Source organism: Chlorocebus sabaeus, chromosome 27 (genome assembly GCF_047675955.1).
Source record: "Chlorocebus sabaeus isolate Y175 chromosome 27, mChlSab1.0.hap1, whole genome shotgun sequence".
Taxonomy (NCBI): domain Eukaryota; kingdom Metazoa; phylum Chordata; class Mammalia; order Primates; family Cercopithecidae; genus Chlorocebus; species Chlorocebus sabaeus.
The window spans coordinates 11433443-11451886 of record NC_132930.1 but is presented as its reverse complement, the minus strand read 5'-3'; the positions used below and the strand labels follow the sequence as shown (position 1 = coordinate 11451886).

At 37.0% G+C, this 18444-nt stretch overlaps 1 protein-coding gene across 2 annotated transcripts in view; it reads right to left on the bottom strand.

Annotated features, from left to right (window-relative positions):
• RFC1 (replication factor C subunit 1) overlaps window positions 1-18444 on the bottom strand; it is a 77219-nt gene that overhangs the window by 36960 nt on the left and 21815 nt on the right. For both annotated transcript variants that reach the window (XM_008017619.3, XM_008017620.3), the window contains exons 3-4: window positions 17778-17853; window positions 14754-14876 (exon numbers count right to left, since the gene is read on the bottom strand). In XM_008017619.3, the coding sequence (XP_008015810.3) occupies window positions 14754-14876; window positions 17778-17853 (199 nt within the window). The remainder of the gene's footprint in view (window positions 1-14753; window positions 14877-17777; window positions 17854-18444) is intronic.

Genomic DNA, 18444 nt, shown 5'->3' with positions numbered 1-18444 from the left:
AACACTTCTACCAGCTTTATAAAAAGTATACAAGAGGCTACACATGGTGGCTCATGCTTGTAATCCCAGCACTTTGGGAGATCAAGATAGGAGGATCATTTGTACTCAGGAGTCCGAGACCAGCCTGGGCAACATCATGAAATTCCATCTCTACAAAAAAACTATCAAAAAATTAGCCAGGCATGGTGGTGCACACCTCTAGTCCCAGCTACTAGGGAGGCTGAGGCAAGAGGATATAAACCCAGGAGGTTGAGGCTACAGTTAGCTGTGATTGCACCACTGCACTCCAGCCTGAACAACAAAGATCCTGTCTCAAAAACAAAATAAGTATACAAGAACTTTGAGATGCTAGTAACTTTTTTACCTTCTATCTCCTAAATTCAACCATCATCCCCACATTTACCAGTGCCAGGCCTGTAATACACTGTCTCCCCCAATTACTACCGAAAATACACAAATATTTACTGAGCACCCATTATGTACCAGGCACTTAAGACACAGCAGTGAATAAAAAAGACAAAATTCCTGCCCTTATGGAACTTGAAGTCTAGAAGAGGAAACAGATATACAAATAAATATACATTGTCAAGTTAAATGTTCTATGAATAAAAAGTAAAACTGGGTGAAACAGGGTGAAAGACTTAAAGAGTGATGAAGGATACTCTTTGAGATAAGGTAGTCAGGGAATGCCTCTTTGATAAACAACACTTTGACAGAGGCCTGAAATGAAGATACCTCAGGCAAGAATATTCGGGCAGTTAAAACTGCAAACGGAAAAGCCGAGATGGGAGTGTGCCTGGAGTTCAATGTGGCTGCAGCACAATGCGGAGGCGTGCCAGAAGAGTTCGGGTGAAAGAGGTAGGGGCCAAATCCTGGAGGACTTTCTAGGCAGTAGGAATAATTTTAGTCTTTATTATAGAATGGGAATCCACTGGAGAATTTTGAGCATAGTTTGTGACCCAACTTAAGGCCTGTCCTTTGAAGAACACACAGAAGAGGGGGGAAAGTAAATGCAGGGAGACCATTTAGAAAGCTACTGCAGTTCCAGATGAGATGCGGGAGGCTCGGACTATGGTGGTATTTGCAGAGGTGGTAAGTTGTCAAGTTCTAGCTATATATTGCAGGTGAACCATCTACTGATATCTAACCATTCATTTAAGACCATAAACTCTTTGTTACATTTTCTTTTTCTAAAAAGTTTCCACAAAACATCTTTTAAAAAGTTTCCCTACACATCTTTTTAAGCATTCATGACAAAGTTTAGATAATTAGAAGCTCCAAAAATGTACCTCAAAAGGGTGTCAATAAATTTGTTTGCTTCAGTGATTCACAAAAAATAAAAATAAAATAAAGCTTTTCAATTTGGCCTATTAACAAAAGAAATCCAATAAAAATGAAAATCTAAGAGACAAACATGAAGTCAGGTACGGTAGCACAAACCTGTCATCCCAGTACTTTGGGAGGCTGAGGCGGAGGACTGCTTGAGCCCAGGAATTCAAGATCAGCCTGGGCAACATAATGAGACTATCTCTACCAAAAAAAATTAGCTGGGGATCACTTGAGGTCAGGAGTTTGATACCAGCCTGGTCAACGTCGTGAAACCCCATCTCTACTAAAATTACAAAACTTAGCCGGGCATAGTGGTGCACGCCTGTAGTCCCAGCTACTCCGGAGGCAGAGGCAGAGGGTGCAGTGAGCTGAAATCGTGCCTCTGCACTCCAGCCTGGGAGACAGAGCAAGACTCTATCTCAAAAAAAAAAAAAAAAAAATTAAGCTGGGCATGGTGGTGCATGCCTGTAGCCCCAGCTACTCAGAAGGCTAAGGTAGGATGAGGATCGCTTGAGCCCAAGAGATGGAGGCTGCAGTAAGCCTCAATTGTACCACTGCACTCCAACCTGTCTCTAAAGAAAATTTTTTTAATAAAATTGAAAACAGGCTAGGTGCAGTGGCTCACACCTGTAATCCCAGCATTCTGAGAGGCCCAGATGGGCGGATCGTTTGAGGTCAGGAGTTCAAGACCAGCTTGGTCAACATGGTGAGACCCCGTCTCTACTAAAAACACAAAAATTAGCCGAGCATGGTGGAATGTGCCTGTAATCCCAGCTACTGGGGCAGTTGAGGCAGGAGAATCACTTGAACTGGGAGGCGGAGGTTACAGTGAACTGAGATTGCACCACTGCACTCCAGCCTGGGTGAGAGTGAGACTCCCTCTCAAAAAAGAAGAAGAAAAAACTTTTTTTTTAAATAAAAGACAACCATGAAGACTAGGTCATGGTGGGGATGGGGAACAGTTCACCTTATAAATTTGGTATGCAAAGCCACATATGAGTGGCTCTTATGTCCTCTCAACTGCTCCCTCATTCAACTATGAACATTTGCTCAAGGCCTTATGTCCCAGGCCTTGTGTTATCCTTAGGTGGCTGCCATTTCAAACATGAAAGTATCTAATGATACGTAAAAATTAAAAGGATTTAGCCTTACCTTCTAATTACTATATTTATATTAAAATGAAACTATAAATTTTGCAACACATAACTCTTACAGGTTTCTGATTACTAAAAATAACCCACTATTTAAAACAAGCACCTAGTAGACATCTCTGAGGATGCCAGTGCCCTTCACTACAAGCACATTTTCTCTAATAATTTACAGCTCACCCCACCCTCCAAAGGGCCTCCAAAAACCACAGATATATCCATCAGATGGCTCCACACTCTTGAACACAATCAACTAGCCCAGGAGTGAGCACTTGAGCAAGGTGTGGCCAACTTTATCCTTGATTTGTTGAACCAGTATGTACAAACCAAGGTGCAAAATGTTTATTTCTACATTCAGTGAGAAAAGTTAGCAGGCTCCGAATAAATTCCCCCATTTTGCTTACACTAAAGTGTTTGCAACTGAAAGACTTAAATTAAAACATATTTGTTTCATTTGTCTTCAACTATAGTCAATCTACCATCAAGTCTTAATTAAAAATTTATCCATAACTCTTTCTAAAGCACATTCAAGGTCTGATACAATTAACAGATTTCAGTTCAACCATACATTACAAAGAGTCAACAGACTAGGTTCAGTCATTCAAATATCTGTTCTCCCTACCTAACTACCGGTTTTTCTCTGCCTCTTTGTCAGACAGGAAAAAGGCTTTGCAAAAGGCTAGGTAACATCACCATTCCATTTATAATAGCCATGTGGATCACCCATAATAGTCCTAGTAACTAACCATTGAGAATATAATCTCAAAGTCCTTTCCTTTTCTCTAAAATAATAACACAACGATCATGGTATTATAGAAACTCAAAGTTTTTATACTTGACAGCTGGCCAGTTATACCCAAATATGTCAAATTTCTTATCTTATTAAATTTTATAATCTTTACTTGCTTTAAGTTCAACAGTTGTACTTCTGGGCAAGAGGGAGTCCCTTAATGGAGAAAGAACAAACTTAAATTATCTCTGAAATGATGGTGCTCTACTAGTTTCCCACCACCGTAAAAATGCCAAAAATATTAACATTCCATTTCCACTACACCTAGCCATGCTTATAAGCAGTATGACAGAAAACCCCATAGCTGAGTGGGTGAGATCAACTACTATGGAGAGCAGATTGCAATAGGGCAAGAAAAGGGGAAGTCAGAAAGTAAGTGACCATGTAGGCAAAGATGGCCTCAACTATAATAATGGCAGAATGAACAAAGAGATGTGAGTATTGTTTATAATATGGGAAAACAAATAACCTAAATATCTATTAATATGTATATTCAACAATGTAACAAAATCTCTACAGCAATAAAAATTATAACAAATACCATATTTACTCACAGAAATACATTCATGTTTATTAGGTGGCAAAAGCAGATGACGTAACAGTATGTTTAATGACACTGTTTATCTCTAGATATATACATAATTTTTAAATTCACATTCTAAAATCTGAAAAGAATCAATAAAACATTAACAATGTTTATCTCTGATTAGGGAAATATGGGTAATTTTCATGTTTTCTTCACACCCTTTGATATGGTTTGGCTGTGTCCCTAACCCACATCTCATGCTGAATTCCCACATGTTATGGGAAGGATGCTGAGAAAGGTGAATGAATCATGGGGACAGGTCTTTCCTGTGCTGTTCTCGTGATAGTGAATAAATCTCATGAGATCTGATGTCTTGTCTGCTGACACTTGAGACGTGTCTTTCCCCTTTCACCATGATTGTGAGGTCCCCAGCACGTGGAACTGTAAGTCCAATAAACCTTTCTTTCATAAATTGCCCAGTCTCAGGTATGTCTTCATTAGTAGCGTGAAAACGGACTAATACACCCTTTTCTCCATCTAATGTTTTACAACAAATTGACTACATCCTAGAACTCTCTGACCCCTTAGCTTTCAGAGTCAGTGCTTTAGTTTCTACCTCCTCTCCACTCTTCTTTGCTTACTTCTGTTCATCATTTATCAGCATCTCTGCTATTCTGTTGCTGGCTTCACAGACTTCATGGTATCTTTTAATTTACTATTAATAAGTTTTTATTGAGCATTAAACTACATGCCAAGAACTGTAAAATAAATTATCTTTAGTCAACTAGTCCTACCTCCTTATTCAATACATAGACCCCATTTTCCACATTTCTAAAAAAAATAGACTAGACTTAAATACTTTCAAAATCGAGGAACATTAATTCACATTCTTTCTTTAGTGAATAGCAAAATACTATACTCCTTAAGAAAGTTTTTCCTTATATTAAGTCAAAATACTTCCCTGTGAATTCCACCTTTTTCCTTAATCCAGCCGCTGACCAGGGAGAAAAAGTTTATCTACTTTTTCCACATTCAGCATCTGAAGACTGCCCTTATTTCTTCCTTATGTCCCCTTCTCTATAAATAGTAAAACAGTTTCAAGCCACTCAACATTTAGGTTACTGGGAAGATTAAATTTTTCTTAAAGGGTCGGACATGGTAGCCCATGCCTATAATCCCAGCACTTTGAGAAACCAAGACAGAAGGATCACTTGAGCCCAGGAGTTCAAGACCAGCCTGGGCAAAAGAGCAAGACCCCATCTCTACAAATAAACTAAACTAAACTAAAATAAAATAAGACAAAATTTTAAACGCTAAGTGCCCAGTGTAGCACCTAGCCATGTTACAGCCATTCAATAAATAAAAGTAGTATTCTCTGGGAAAAACAATACTGAACCAGAAGTCTAGAAAACTAAAATTCTAACCTAAGTTTGACTTACCATTTTTATTTTAATTAGTCATCAGGATTTCACTGTGGTCTTCTGTAAAATGTTGGACCAAACAAACTCTTTTTTTTTTTTTTTTTTTTTTTTGAGACGGAGTCTCACTCTGTCGCCCAGGCTGGAGTGCAGTGGGGCGATCTGGGCTCACTGCAAGCTCCGCCTCCCGGGTTCACGCCATTCTCCTGCCTCAGCCTCCCAAGTAGCTGGGACTACAGGCGCCCGCCACCTCGCCCGGCTGGTTTTTTGTATATTTTTTTAGTAGAGACGGGGTTTCACCGTGTTAGCCAGGATGGTCTCGATCTCCTGACCTCGTGATCCGCCCGTCTCGGCCTCCCAAAGTGCTAGGATTAACAGGCTTGAGCCACCGCGCCCAGCCCAAACAAACAAGTCTTAAGATTTTCCCCTCTACAATTTTATGACTCTATGGGTAGCCATATAGACTTTTTAATATTATACACAATATTGATAAAAATATGAGTTTGTACTAATAAAAACACTAATTATAAAAGTGTAAATTAGTGTGACTTTTCTAGAAAGTAATTTGGTAGAACACACCCAGAACCTCAAAGAAGTTCATTCATCTCCTTTAGCATAGTAACTCTTGGAGATACTCAGAGGTGATGACAAATATTTACATATAAATTTAGTCTAGTCATCACACTATTAGGAGCATAAGAAGTGCAAGCAACTGACATGCTTGAAATCAGGAAAATATTTATATAAATTATGGTCTAACTATACAATGGACTCATGAAGCCATGAAAAATTAAGCCCAAATTTCAAGACTCAAAAAAAAAAAAAAAAAACTCATGAAAAAAGCAAAATTAAGCTGTCAAAAAAACAAAATGCATCACTCTGTTCTTTTATGTGCACCCTAATGTTATAGGTATAAACATCACCCATAAAAAGGGAGGTTCCTGTCATGAGCCTCCTCTACCAGAGATCTCTGTACCATAGTGGAGGGTAACAGGGCCGTTCTCTGAATACATGAATTTGAATTGAACAGTGTCTTTAAGCTATAGATCAAAAAAATGTGCTATAGCTAAACACGGGCATAAGTTTATAAACATTTTTATAATTTCTGAGAAAATTTAATTACACATGGATCTCCAAAGAAAAAATATGGGAGTGTTCTACAAGATACTTTAAGTATGTTTTCATTGGGATAAACAAAAATTGCAAATAAGGCTCCTTTTCTCTGTTAGCTACAAAATAAATAGCTCTCTAAGCCCCTCGGAAACTACGAGTAACTCTAGTAACACAGTTATGAAAAGAAAAAGGGAGGCTAATTCTCAAGGACTGGCTCCCTTGCTTTAATACCTATTTAGTACCCCCTGATTTGTCAATTTCCCCATACTTCTTACAGTTATGAGAATAACATTTTTCAAAAAAAGCAAATTCATGATCCTAAGCATTGAGATATTTCTCACAAATATAAAGGATTTCATATTTATTTTATAAATAAATATGGTATCCTATAAGCCACAGGCATATCTGAAAACACTGTCATCTTGCCTTGATGAAACCAGAAAACTTGAAGAACAAGCAGTCCTACTGTTTCTCTACTATGACTTCTGAACTAGTTGTCTTAAAGTTCCTTTGCCTTTAACATTTTAAAGGCTATACCAATATATTATGGAAAGAAGACAACACAGGCCAAGGTTACAACTAGCTGCTTCCAACAGACAGTGACTTAACAGGTGTTGCTGTGAGGATCCTCATGTAAAATAAATATTTTACTATCCTACACAGTGTGTAGAGATGAAACATTCCAAATAAAGTTTTTTAACATTTGTTCTTGTTTTCTAATAAGCTTAAATTGGATTCCGCCTCATCGGAAGCCAAAGGCAAACCATGTTCTCTTCTCCCCAGAAACTTACAATAAAATAATGATAAACAGATCTAAGTCAAATTGAGGAGAACTGGTTGAAAATCACAAACAATTGAACACTTAGATTTTCCCTCTAGGATATCTGTCTTCTTGTAAAAACACCATTTATTTGTATTTATAGGCAACATAACCTCAAATGCGGTACCAACAACCAAGCAAACTAGCATTATTATATTATCCTACACACAGCAGAGGAACTGCGTGGGAGAGAAGATTGCTTTGACATTCTGAGTTAGATACATTCATTTATTTAGAAGAATAACAAAAGAGAAATAAAAAATGTGGGGGTCCATATAAAAATCTATTTATAAGGCAAGAAGGAAAAAAATCTAATTCTGGAATTCATACTGCTGAGAATCTGGCCTTTCCAAACAGATCTCTGAATTCTAATTCTGTGATTTTCTTTTCTTTGGTCTAGAATACACAAAAAGCAAATTAATGAAGAGATCCAGTTACAGGGACTAAAAATAATTTATTTAGCAACAAGTCAAAAACTAAAAAACGAATCAAACTGTTCAAACTCTTTTTCTATAAAGCTTCTTTTCAATATTTCCATGAGTCAAAAATCTAAACCATCATTTTGGTTTTAGAGACAGAAAAAGGTTCATGTATGAGCCATGCCTTCAATAAATATTGGTTAAATTAAGTGGATGGAAGAGAAACTAAACATACCACTTTTGCCCATTTATATGGTAAATCAGACATTCTATACATATCGGCATAAAATAAAACTTCTAAGACTGCTCATCTTCAATCAAGAAATCAGAGATCTCATGATTCACTACAAATGAATCCTCTTAGAATCAAATAGAGTCAGTTATATTTTTTAAATAAACCTTATTTTATAATTCATGGAGTCTAGTGAGGTAGCTGAGTAATAATAAATAAGAGAAAAAAGTACTGGCTTGCAATGTGATGTTATCCACCACATGGGTACCGAGTCCACTGAAATGCCTGAATAAGAAAAAGTGGGGGAAAGGCCTGGGTAGTTGCCACAGATACATTACCCAAAGCTTCTTACAATTCTAAGGCATAAAACGGGCAATAGAAGGAAACCTGCCTGGCCACAGAGCTAAGGGAGTGATTCTGCAATGCAATTTCCCCAATGCCATTCACATACATCTTCCCCACACAAGAGGAGAGAACAGTGCTGGTCTTAGTATCAAAGCCAAATATACGTCACTTTGTATATTATTTTATTATTATATATTGTATTGTATATTATTAGTACTTAATGATATTTTCATAATATAATCCTACTTCCTTGGCATTCTGGAATACAGTTCTATGTCCCTCATAATTTCACAAGTGCCTGACAGCAAAGTACGTGTCACCAGAACAGTCTGTTCATTTTCAAAGATGCTTCAGAACCTCAATATTTTAGTGTCTCATTATTTACTGTGCCCTTTTCAAATCTCCTTCCTCTCCATATGCCACTTAATTTTTTTCAGGTCTCGTAATACACACTAATAAAAGAGAATTGAAGAACAAATTAGCAAAAAAGATTATAAGAAAGCATCTAGCTCTCATAAATATGTGCATTTGCAGATAAAATTGCTAAAGCACTATCAGTGACCTTTGAATCATCACATAAAATAGAAATCCCTGAAGATTAAAGAAATGAAGTCCTAATTGTCAAAAAAAAAAAAAAAGGGCAGGCAGATCCGCAACCACAGAACTACAGAAGATTACAGATTTAGTGACAATGCTATGCAGTAACATCATGAACAGGTCAGGAGCAACATATGGCACTCAACTGAAGTAGACAAGGTCTCAATGAGCATAAACTAAGGCCTAAGCCTTCATTTCCTCTGTGAGTTATCAGACTAGTAGGTGAAATGAATACTAAAAACGATATCTGGACTTAAAGTATCTACCAAATTCTCTTCTGATAAGAGGCAGGGTTTCTAACCTCCACGTTATTGACATTTTAAGCCAAGTAACTCTCTGTCCTGTGCATTGTGGGATGCTTAGTGGCATACCTGGCCTCTGCCAATTACATGCCGTAGCATCCCCCAGTTGTGACAACCAAAACTGTCTCCAGATATTGCCAAAGGTCCCTCAGAAGGCAATATCACCCTTGGTTGAGAAACACTGATTTATGGCAAGATAGAGAAATATAAAATAATAGTCATTACTAAGATTCATAAGTAATTAGACAGCTATACATAAGAAACTAAACAGCTATATCCAGGGTGATGATTCAAAGCAAATTTTGAAAAAAACTTTGTCCCTTAATGCTAAACAATTTTAATAATGATTCAGGAAGAAACACAAAGATAAATCTATCAAATTTGTAGAAGATATAAAACTAGATGACATTAAAAAATTAAGTGTACGAGAGACATCCAAAGATCTACTCAATTCTTCTACTGGGAGGGAAGGGAGAAGGGAGGGTTAAGGCATTAAGTTATGAAAAAGCAAGCTGTAGACCAGGCGCAGTGGCTCACGCCTGTAATCCCAGCACTTTGGGAGGCTGAGGCAGGTGGATCACCTGAGGTCGGGAGTTCGAGACCAGCCTGACCAACATGGAGAAAGCTCGTCTCTACTAAAAATACAACATTAGCCGGGCATGGCGGTGCATGCCTATAATCTCAGCTACTCAGGAGGTTGAGGTAGGAGATGCACTTGAACCTGGGAGGCAGAGGTTGCGGTGAGCCAAGATCCTAACAAGAGCGAAACTCCATCTCAAAAAAAAAAAAGAAAAAGCAAGCTGTAGAAATTTTACAGTAAGATGCTACTCAAATGTGTGTGTGTGTGTGTGTGTGTGTGTGAGTGAATGGAACATTTACTTAGGTAATTTAAAATAATATTAATTTAAATACCTCATCTTCAACAATTCTAAATTTAGTTTCCTTTATACAGAATTTTAGCGTACAAAGTATTATTAATTTTTGAACAAGTATAATCAAAAAAATATAATACTCACTTGAAGGAAATTTTCTACCCTTATCACTCTAGGTTTCCCTGAAAACATCTAAGAGAAGCTCTCTATCATATACAGAATCTATACCTATTTGTCTCATGCACAAAACTATATGTCTCTAAAAGTTAGCAAAGAGAATGTTACACACATCGCCAAGAATATTTCCTGCTACTATTTTCCAAAGTCACAAGTCACTGTTATTACATGGTAACCTGTAACCTAGAGAACACAACATCACCAATTTTTTTCCCATTTAACACTCCTCAAATAATTATAACTTCAGGAGTACTAACTGCCTCCGGAATTATGTGCACAATTAAAATTACCAGTCAAACAATTCAAGGCAGGAAAAACCCCCACCATTTTCGATCAAACAGCAAGCCCTGATGAAACCATAATAAAAGGTCAATCTTCGCCAAACAAGACTCAAGGTCTCTCACTTCATTAAACAGCTAAAAGTAAATATATTTACCCAGTACAACAAGTATTTGGGTTTTCACTAACCTTGAAGAACATTTTACTAATGTCAATAGTTGGCTATAAAGATATTTATAAGCAGTTCTTTCCTTTTCCTGTAACTTGGGAAATTAATGTGGTTAAATTAGTTTTTAAAAATCAATAAATCCTAGTAGAAGACAGAGCTAATCAAAGTGATGATGAAAAATATTTCTCAAGGAGCAAAATGGAAAGCCTAAAAATCTGTATAACAATAATCTAAAAAGCTAGCTGTATAATAATATAAGCAAAAATACTTGAAACCTACATTTTTCCTAAATCTGTTTTTCATTGCTTATAAAGCACTATGCAACAGAAATAAAATACAAGCCACATATAAAATTTCAAATTTTCTCATAGCCACATTTTTAAAAATAGAAAGAAGGAAGTGAAATTAATTTTAACCATATATTTTATCTAACCCAATAGATCCAAATTATTAGCATTTCAAAATGGGATCAATAACAAAAAATTAACAAGGTATTTTACCTTTTTTGTGTAGGAAGTCTTTGAAATCTGTGTTTTTAAAATAAATTTTATTGTATATATCTAAAGTATACAACATAATATTAGGGGATATATAGATAGTAAAATAAATACTATAGTGAAGCAAATTAACATATCCATCATCTCACATAGTTACACATTTTATTTTTGTGGCAAGAGCAACTAAAATGTACTAATTTAGCAGGAATCCCAAATACAGTACAACTTTATTAACTATAGTCCTCATGTTATACATTAGATCTCTGGACTTGTTCATCCCATGTATCTGCTACTTTGTAACCTCTAATCAATATCTCCCCATGTCCTCCTCAACCCCCGCAACCACTGTTGCATTCTCTATTGACTTTTTTTTAAGAGTTTGCATTATAAGTGAGATCACGCAATATTCTTCCTTCTGTGCCTGACATTTCACTTAACATAATGTCCGCTGGGTTCATACATGCTGTGGCAAATGACAGAACCTCCTTCTTTTTTTAAGCCAAATAATATTCCACGATTACATATACCACAATTCCTTCATCCATCCACCGTCTGACACTTAGGTTGTTTCCGTACCTTGGCTATTGTGCATAATGCTGCAGTGAATATGGGAGTGCAGATAACTTTCCGAGGTGGTGATTTCATTTCCTTTAGGTATATGCCCAGAAGAGAGATTGCTGGGTCATATGGCGGTTTTATTTTTAATTCCATTGGGCTCCTCCATGCTGTTTTCCATAATGGCTGCACCAATCTACATTACCACCAATGGTGTACAGGTTCCCTGTTCTGCACACCCTGAATAACATTTGTTATCCCTTTATTCTTTATAACCATCCTAACGAGTGAGGTGTTATTGCATACTGGTTTTGATTTGCATTTCCCTAAGGATTAATGATATTAAACACTTTTTCATATACCTGTTGGCCACTTTTATGCATTCTTTGGAGAAATGTCTCTTCAGGTCCTAACCATTTTTAAATTTGACTGTTTTTCTATTGAATTGTATGAATTATTCACACATTTTAGATATCAACCCCTTATGAGATATATGATTTGCAAATTTTGTCCCAATCTGTAGGTTGTCATTTCATTTTGTTGACTGTTTCCTTTGCTGTGTGAAATCTGTGTGTATTTCACATTTACAGCATTCTCAATTCAGACTAAGCACATTTCAAGTGCTCCACAGCCACAAATAACTAGTAGTTCCCATACTGGATGACACAAATCCATAACATAAGTGGGCCAAATATCATTCCCAAATATCTAAAGCTCAATTACAAAATCAATAGAAAGCCCTAAGTAAGTAAACAAATACAAAATGTCTTTAAAGACAGACGTAGGCTTATAAGAGAGTCAAAACATAAGAATAACAATTAATACTTATTGAGCATTTACTATTTTAGATCCTAAGTCAGACCCTATTTTAAATGCTTTTCAAGCATTATCTCATTTGACTATCACAAAAGGCTGCTGATGCAGGTACTAGTGATGTCTCCATTTTACATAGAAGTAAACTAAAACACAAGGAAAGTTAAGTAAAGATTTAAGCAAGGCCATGCTTTCAAACAGTATACATGCTATGCCACAAGAAAAATGCCAATAGAACCAAAGGTTGTTTTTAAAATCAGAATACAGAACGTAAGAAAAGATAAAGTATGCAATAATGAAAAAAAATCCTATCTTTTGGAATTAACAGGTTTTTTTAAACTGAATCATGTCATATGATACTTTTCCACAAGAAGCTCCAATCTCCAGATAAACAATACAGTTTTAGATTAGAATTTTTACTTTTAAACTATTACACAAATATTGGGAATACTCATTCTATTTTATGGAATGAGGTAATGCCCAATTCTATTACACACACACACACATTTTATTTAACCTTATACTGGTAATACAAAACAAAAATATTTATGACCCAATATTGAAAAGTATGGTTTTAGCCTGAAGTAGAGTAACGAAAGTATTACTTTAAGGTCAAGGATTTTCCAGTAGAATATTAATTTGAAAAAGCTGCACTTCTCTTTTTTGAAACTCATATATTTGTGATTTTATTATGCCAATCTTATTACGGACTTTTTTTAATAGTCTCATTCTCTTGTATGAAGGGAAAGGCTTATCTTCCTCCTATTCACCTATCATTTCAAACAATAAAGTATGAAAAGATAAAACAGGCAATAATAAAGCAAGCTTCTTCCCTACATCTCAATTATAAGAAAAAAATAGAATAATGCATAATACTGAACACCACCTTAGATAGGTACACCATACCCCAAGATTTTTAGCTAAAACAAGAGGGCAATGTTTACTTTCACATGTATATGCTACCAGCAAACGACATGAACACTGCCTAATGTTCATAAAAAGTTTTCAGATAAAAAGCTGGACTTCTCTTCAGAAAGTAACATTCAAATATTGCTCATCTTAATGGATGACTGGAAACAGAAAGAAAAAAATTGCTTGTCTGAAATAAACAGTCCAATGTGAAAGAAACTGTGATCAGAACTTAAATTGTCTGACCTTTTTGTTTACTTAAAATCACCAGATAACAACAGCCTTGATCCACAGTTGAAGGCCATGGCTGGCTGCACACTAACTTTGACGTTTTTCAGGGTGTCACTGGAAAGCCTGATCACACCACCTTCAGTTACATAATAAACCTATCACCATACTGTTCTTACTCTCCCCTCCCACATGTTCAAAACTTCACAAAGGTAGCCAGAGCTAAGAGGAGAGCCTCACAATTTAAGGGTTCGTTTACACAATGTGCCTGAGCAGATATTTAGCAACAGCACGAAAAAGTTAAGAGTCAGTCACCTGCCCATAACAAAGAAACGTCTCAGTTTAGGAAAAATTTCCCAAAAAATATGCTCACATCACTTACATTTTGTCTTTAATATTTTGAACAATTTCATCAACAAATGTTCCACATAACTTACAAAGTTCACCTATGGACTTGGTTTTTCTTTTTATTTTTTCCTTTGGACTGCCTACTTAATGTGTCAGGCACTGGGTCTGGCCCTTTCATGTACATCATCCCATATTATTCCGGTTATGGTCTCCTCCAAGGGTTAACAATGTTACAATTGAAATGACTTCACCACTAACTTATCTGAGCTTTTCTTCTAGGATGACAATATAACTCTGGGATCCTTACATAAAAGAACAGTATTCATGAAACAACTATTTGCACAACAAAACATTTCAGATTAGCACATAATTATTTACAAATGTCCTTTGCACTTTGATTACTCTTAAAACAGATCTAACAGAACTAAATTTAAGTACAAAACAATCTTCTTTAAAAAACCCAATACTTTAATTTTCAGTGTCACCAGAGAATACAAGGAATTCAACATCAGTGCTAAATAATAAATCACAAATGTGAGTAATCACTCGACACTTGACTTTGGCCTGCCAGATAAAAAGCTTACATTAAAAAAGTAGTTCTAAAACAACCCAATACTATTTTAATATGTGATTCAAGATTAAGCTTCAACTTACATGATTCAGTACGAGCACTTAAAAAAAATTCCAAGAGCCAATTTCCCTGTAATTGGTCCTTAATCCACAGGAAATGCCAAAGATGATCCCAGCCTTCCCTGATAAATATAACTCAACAAAGCAAAAAGGCAGTAGAAATTCCATTCAAAGTGAAGGAGGTACATTTAGACACCAACAAAAAACTCAAGAACATAACACACAATGCAACCTTACCTGTTTCTGAAATGTATGTAACAGGATCCTGCCGTGAAATTTTACCAGGTTTAGAAGATACTGGCGGTTTTTCTGGTTGCTTTTTGGCATTTTTTACCTGCAACGTCTCCTCTGACTCTGAATCTGTATGTGAGAGAAAAATAAAATGAAACTTGGAAAAGAACTATTATAATACAGTGCATTTTTAAAGTAGTCATGGTGAACCAATTCCTCAAGGTCTTTTTCAAGGCACATGTCTTCTGTGAATTCTCACAGGTTACTTTTACTCAGTGTTAAGACTGTGTATTAGTTTCCTATTCCAGCTATAATAAATGACCACAAACTTAGTGGCTTAAAACAACTAAGCCACTAAATTTATTATCTTCCAGTTTTGGAGGTTAGATAGACGGTGAATGTGGGTTTCATTGGCCCAGTCAAGGTACCAGCAGGGCTATGTTCCTTTCTGGATACTCTAAGAAATAATTTTATTTGCCTTTTCCAATCTCTAGTGGATGTCAGCATTTCCTGGCTCAAGGACCCTTCCTCTATCTTCAAAGCCAGCATCAAGCGAAAGTCCTCATGTTGCCATCTCCTGGATCCTCTAACCTTCCTCCACAGTTAATCTCACTCTCTAAACCCTTTTTCTGCCTCCCTATTCCTTGTGACTACACTGAGCCCACCCAGATAATCCAGCATAATGTCCCTATTTTATTTTTCTTTTTTGAGACAGAGTCTCACTCTGTTGCCCAAGCTGGAGTGCAGTGGAGTGATCTCAGCTCACTGCAACCTCTGCCTTCCAGGTTCAAGCGATTCTCCCGCCTCAGACTCCTCAGCAGCTGGGACTACAGGCACGTGCCACTACGCCCAGTTAATTTTTGTATTTTTAGTAGAGACAGGGTTTTACTATGTTGGCCAGGCTGGTCTGGAACTCCTGACTGACCTCAAGTGATCCACCCACCTCAGCCTCCAAAAGTGCTGGGACTACAGGCAAGAACCACCACACCTGACCTAATCTCCTTACTTTTAAGGTCATCTGATTAGCCATCTTAACACCATCTGTAACTTTTACTTACCTTTCCCATATAACCTAATATAGTCACAGGTTCTAGGAATTAGGCTGTGGATATCTTTTGGGGCCATTATTCTGTTTACCACAGCCTAATCTCCCAGGGCACTTACATAAAAGTCAGGAAAAAAGTGTGAGTACCTGGCATAGTGCCTGGTACAAAATAGATATTTCATAAACTTTAGTGTCCTTCCTCTTCCCTTCACCATGCATTTATAAATCCTGTCACACTGTAGTAAACTATATCAAACACATTTCCAGTTTCCCAACAAACAAAACTCCTGGGGAAGAAGAACACGTACTTCTTTCAAATTCTTTACAATACAGAGTAATAAAAGGCACACAGTAAACACTTAAGTACTTTCAGAATTCAGAACCTTTGATAGTACTGTGAAAATCTTGACAATCCATAAATGCTTCTTTAGGCACATTTTTTATTTTAAGAATTCACACCAGAAGGCCGAGTGCAGTGGCTCACGCCTGTAATCCCAACTCTTTGGAAAGCCGAGGCAGGCAAAATCACCTGAGGTCAGGAGTTCGAGACCAGCCTGGCCAACATAGTGAAATCCCTTTTCTACTAGAAGCTACAAAAATTAGCCAGGCATGGTGGTGGGCACCTGTAATCCCAGCTACTTGGGAAGCTGAGGCAGGAGAATCACTTGAACTCAGGAGGCAGAGGTTGCAGTGAGCAGAGAGTGTGCCACAGCACTCCAGCCTTGGTGAGAGAGCAAAACTCCGTCTCAAAAAAAAAAAAAAAAAAAAAAAAAATTCACACCAGATAAAAATAAAACAGAAGAGACAGATCTTCTCCACAAAAGCAAAAACTGAAACTTTCTGAATTCTATCATCATTTTACCATCATTTTGTGCATCATAAAAGGCATGCAAAAAAATGTGTTCCCTATTTTAAAATTACATTCAAAGAAAAGCCTTTAAATTGTGTTTATTCCTTTTTAAATGCAACCCAAAAAAGCCAGACCTTTCAATAAGGCACAAAAATTAAATTTTAGATTTTTTGCTTTAAAAACAGTATTCTAAGGCACTATTTTTCAAATTTAACTTCCAACAACCTCAACTGGAAAAGAAATTAATACAAGTATTTTTAAAAATAACAGGGCCAGATGCAGAGGCTCATGCCTGCAATCCCAACACTTTGAAAGGCCGAGGAAGGTGAATTGCTTGAGGCCAGGAGTTCGAGATCAGCCTGGGATACATGGTAAAACCCTATCTCTAATAAAATTACAAAAATTAGCTAGACATGGTGCTGCACGCCTGTAGTTCCAGCTACTGCGGTGTCCGAAGCGCAAGAATCGCTCAAACCTGGGAGGTAGAGGTTGCAGTGAGCCAAGATCACACCACTGCATTCCAACCTGGGCAACAGGGCAAGACTGCCTCTAAATAAATTAATTAAATTAAATAAAAACACATATATCACATTCAAATTAAGTTTGACAAATGCTGCATACTCTATCACTTTCTGAAGGAATCTTTAATACAGATTTTGGTTCTGGTAAGTTCTATAATAAAATTATTTGAAATTTCACTTGAGCATACAGCACCGTTCTCACAGCACTTATTAATACCTCAGAGAGCTATGTGTCTCAGAACATAGTTTATTTACGTTTTTTTTTTTTTTTTTGGAGACAAAGTCTCACTCTTGTCAGCCTGATTGGAGTACAGTGGCGATCTTGGCTCACTGCCACTTCTGCCTCCGGGGTTCAATCAATTCTCATACCTCAGCCTCCCAAGTAGCTGGGATTGCAGGCACATGCCACCACACCCAGCTAATTTTTGTATTTCTAATAGAGACGGGGTTTCACCATGTTGGCCAGGCTGGTCTCAAACTCCCGACCTCAAGTCATCTGCCTGCCTTGGCCTCCCAAAGTGCTGGGATTACAGGCGTGGGCCACCGCACCCATCGCTGTGCTAAGGGATATACAATAACTTTAAAACTTTAAAGCTCCGCAGAAGAAATATTACCTGAATCATAGATGATCCTCTTTTTCTTGCTTGGTTGTTTCTGTTTGAAGTCATCCTCTTTACAGGAGCTATTTACCTATAAACATCACAGTATAATTAGAACATAAATAAGCCTATATAACTATCCTTTTTTTCTTGTTAGATTTGGGCTCAGTCGTTTGAACTAGGAGGAATTTTGCATACCCGCCCCCCGCCAGAAGACATTTTTCAATGTCTAGAAGCATTTTTACTTGTCACAAATAGGGGTAGGGAGGTTTACTGTCATCTAACAAGTAGATCAGGGATGCTATTAAACATCCTACAAATGCATAGGACAGTCCTCCACAACAAAGAATTCTCCAGCCTAAACTGTCAGTAATATACCCTTATTGGCTAAAAATAGGCCAGACACTAACTGTACCACAATGGGAAAAAAAGAATTACAGAAAACACTATAATATTATTCAGCTCCACTTTCAACACTAACCTATATATACAGCAAAGAATAAACAGATATCAGATATTACAAGGCAAGTGCTTCCTGAAAATGAAGACAGAAACAGGAATAAATGCTAAGCTAGTGGCCTACCACTGCCAATGCCCCTTTAGGAAACTAAATAAAACCGGCCATGCGTAGTGGCTCATGCCTGTAATCCCAACACTTTGGGAGACCAAGGCAGGTGGATCA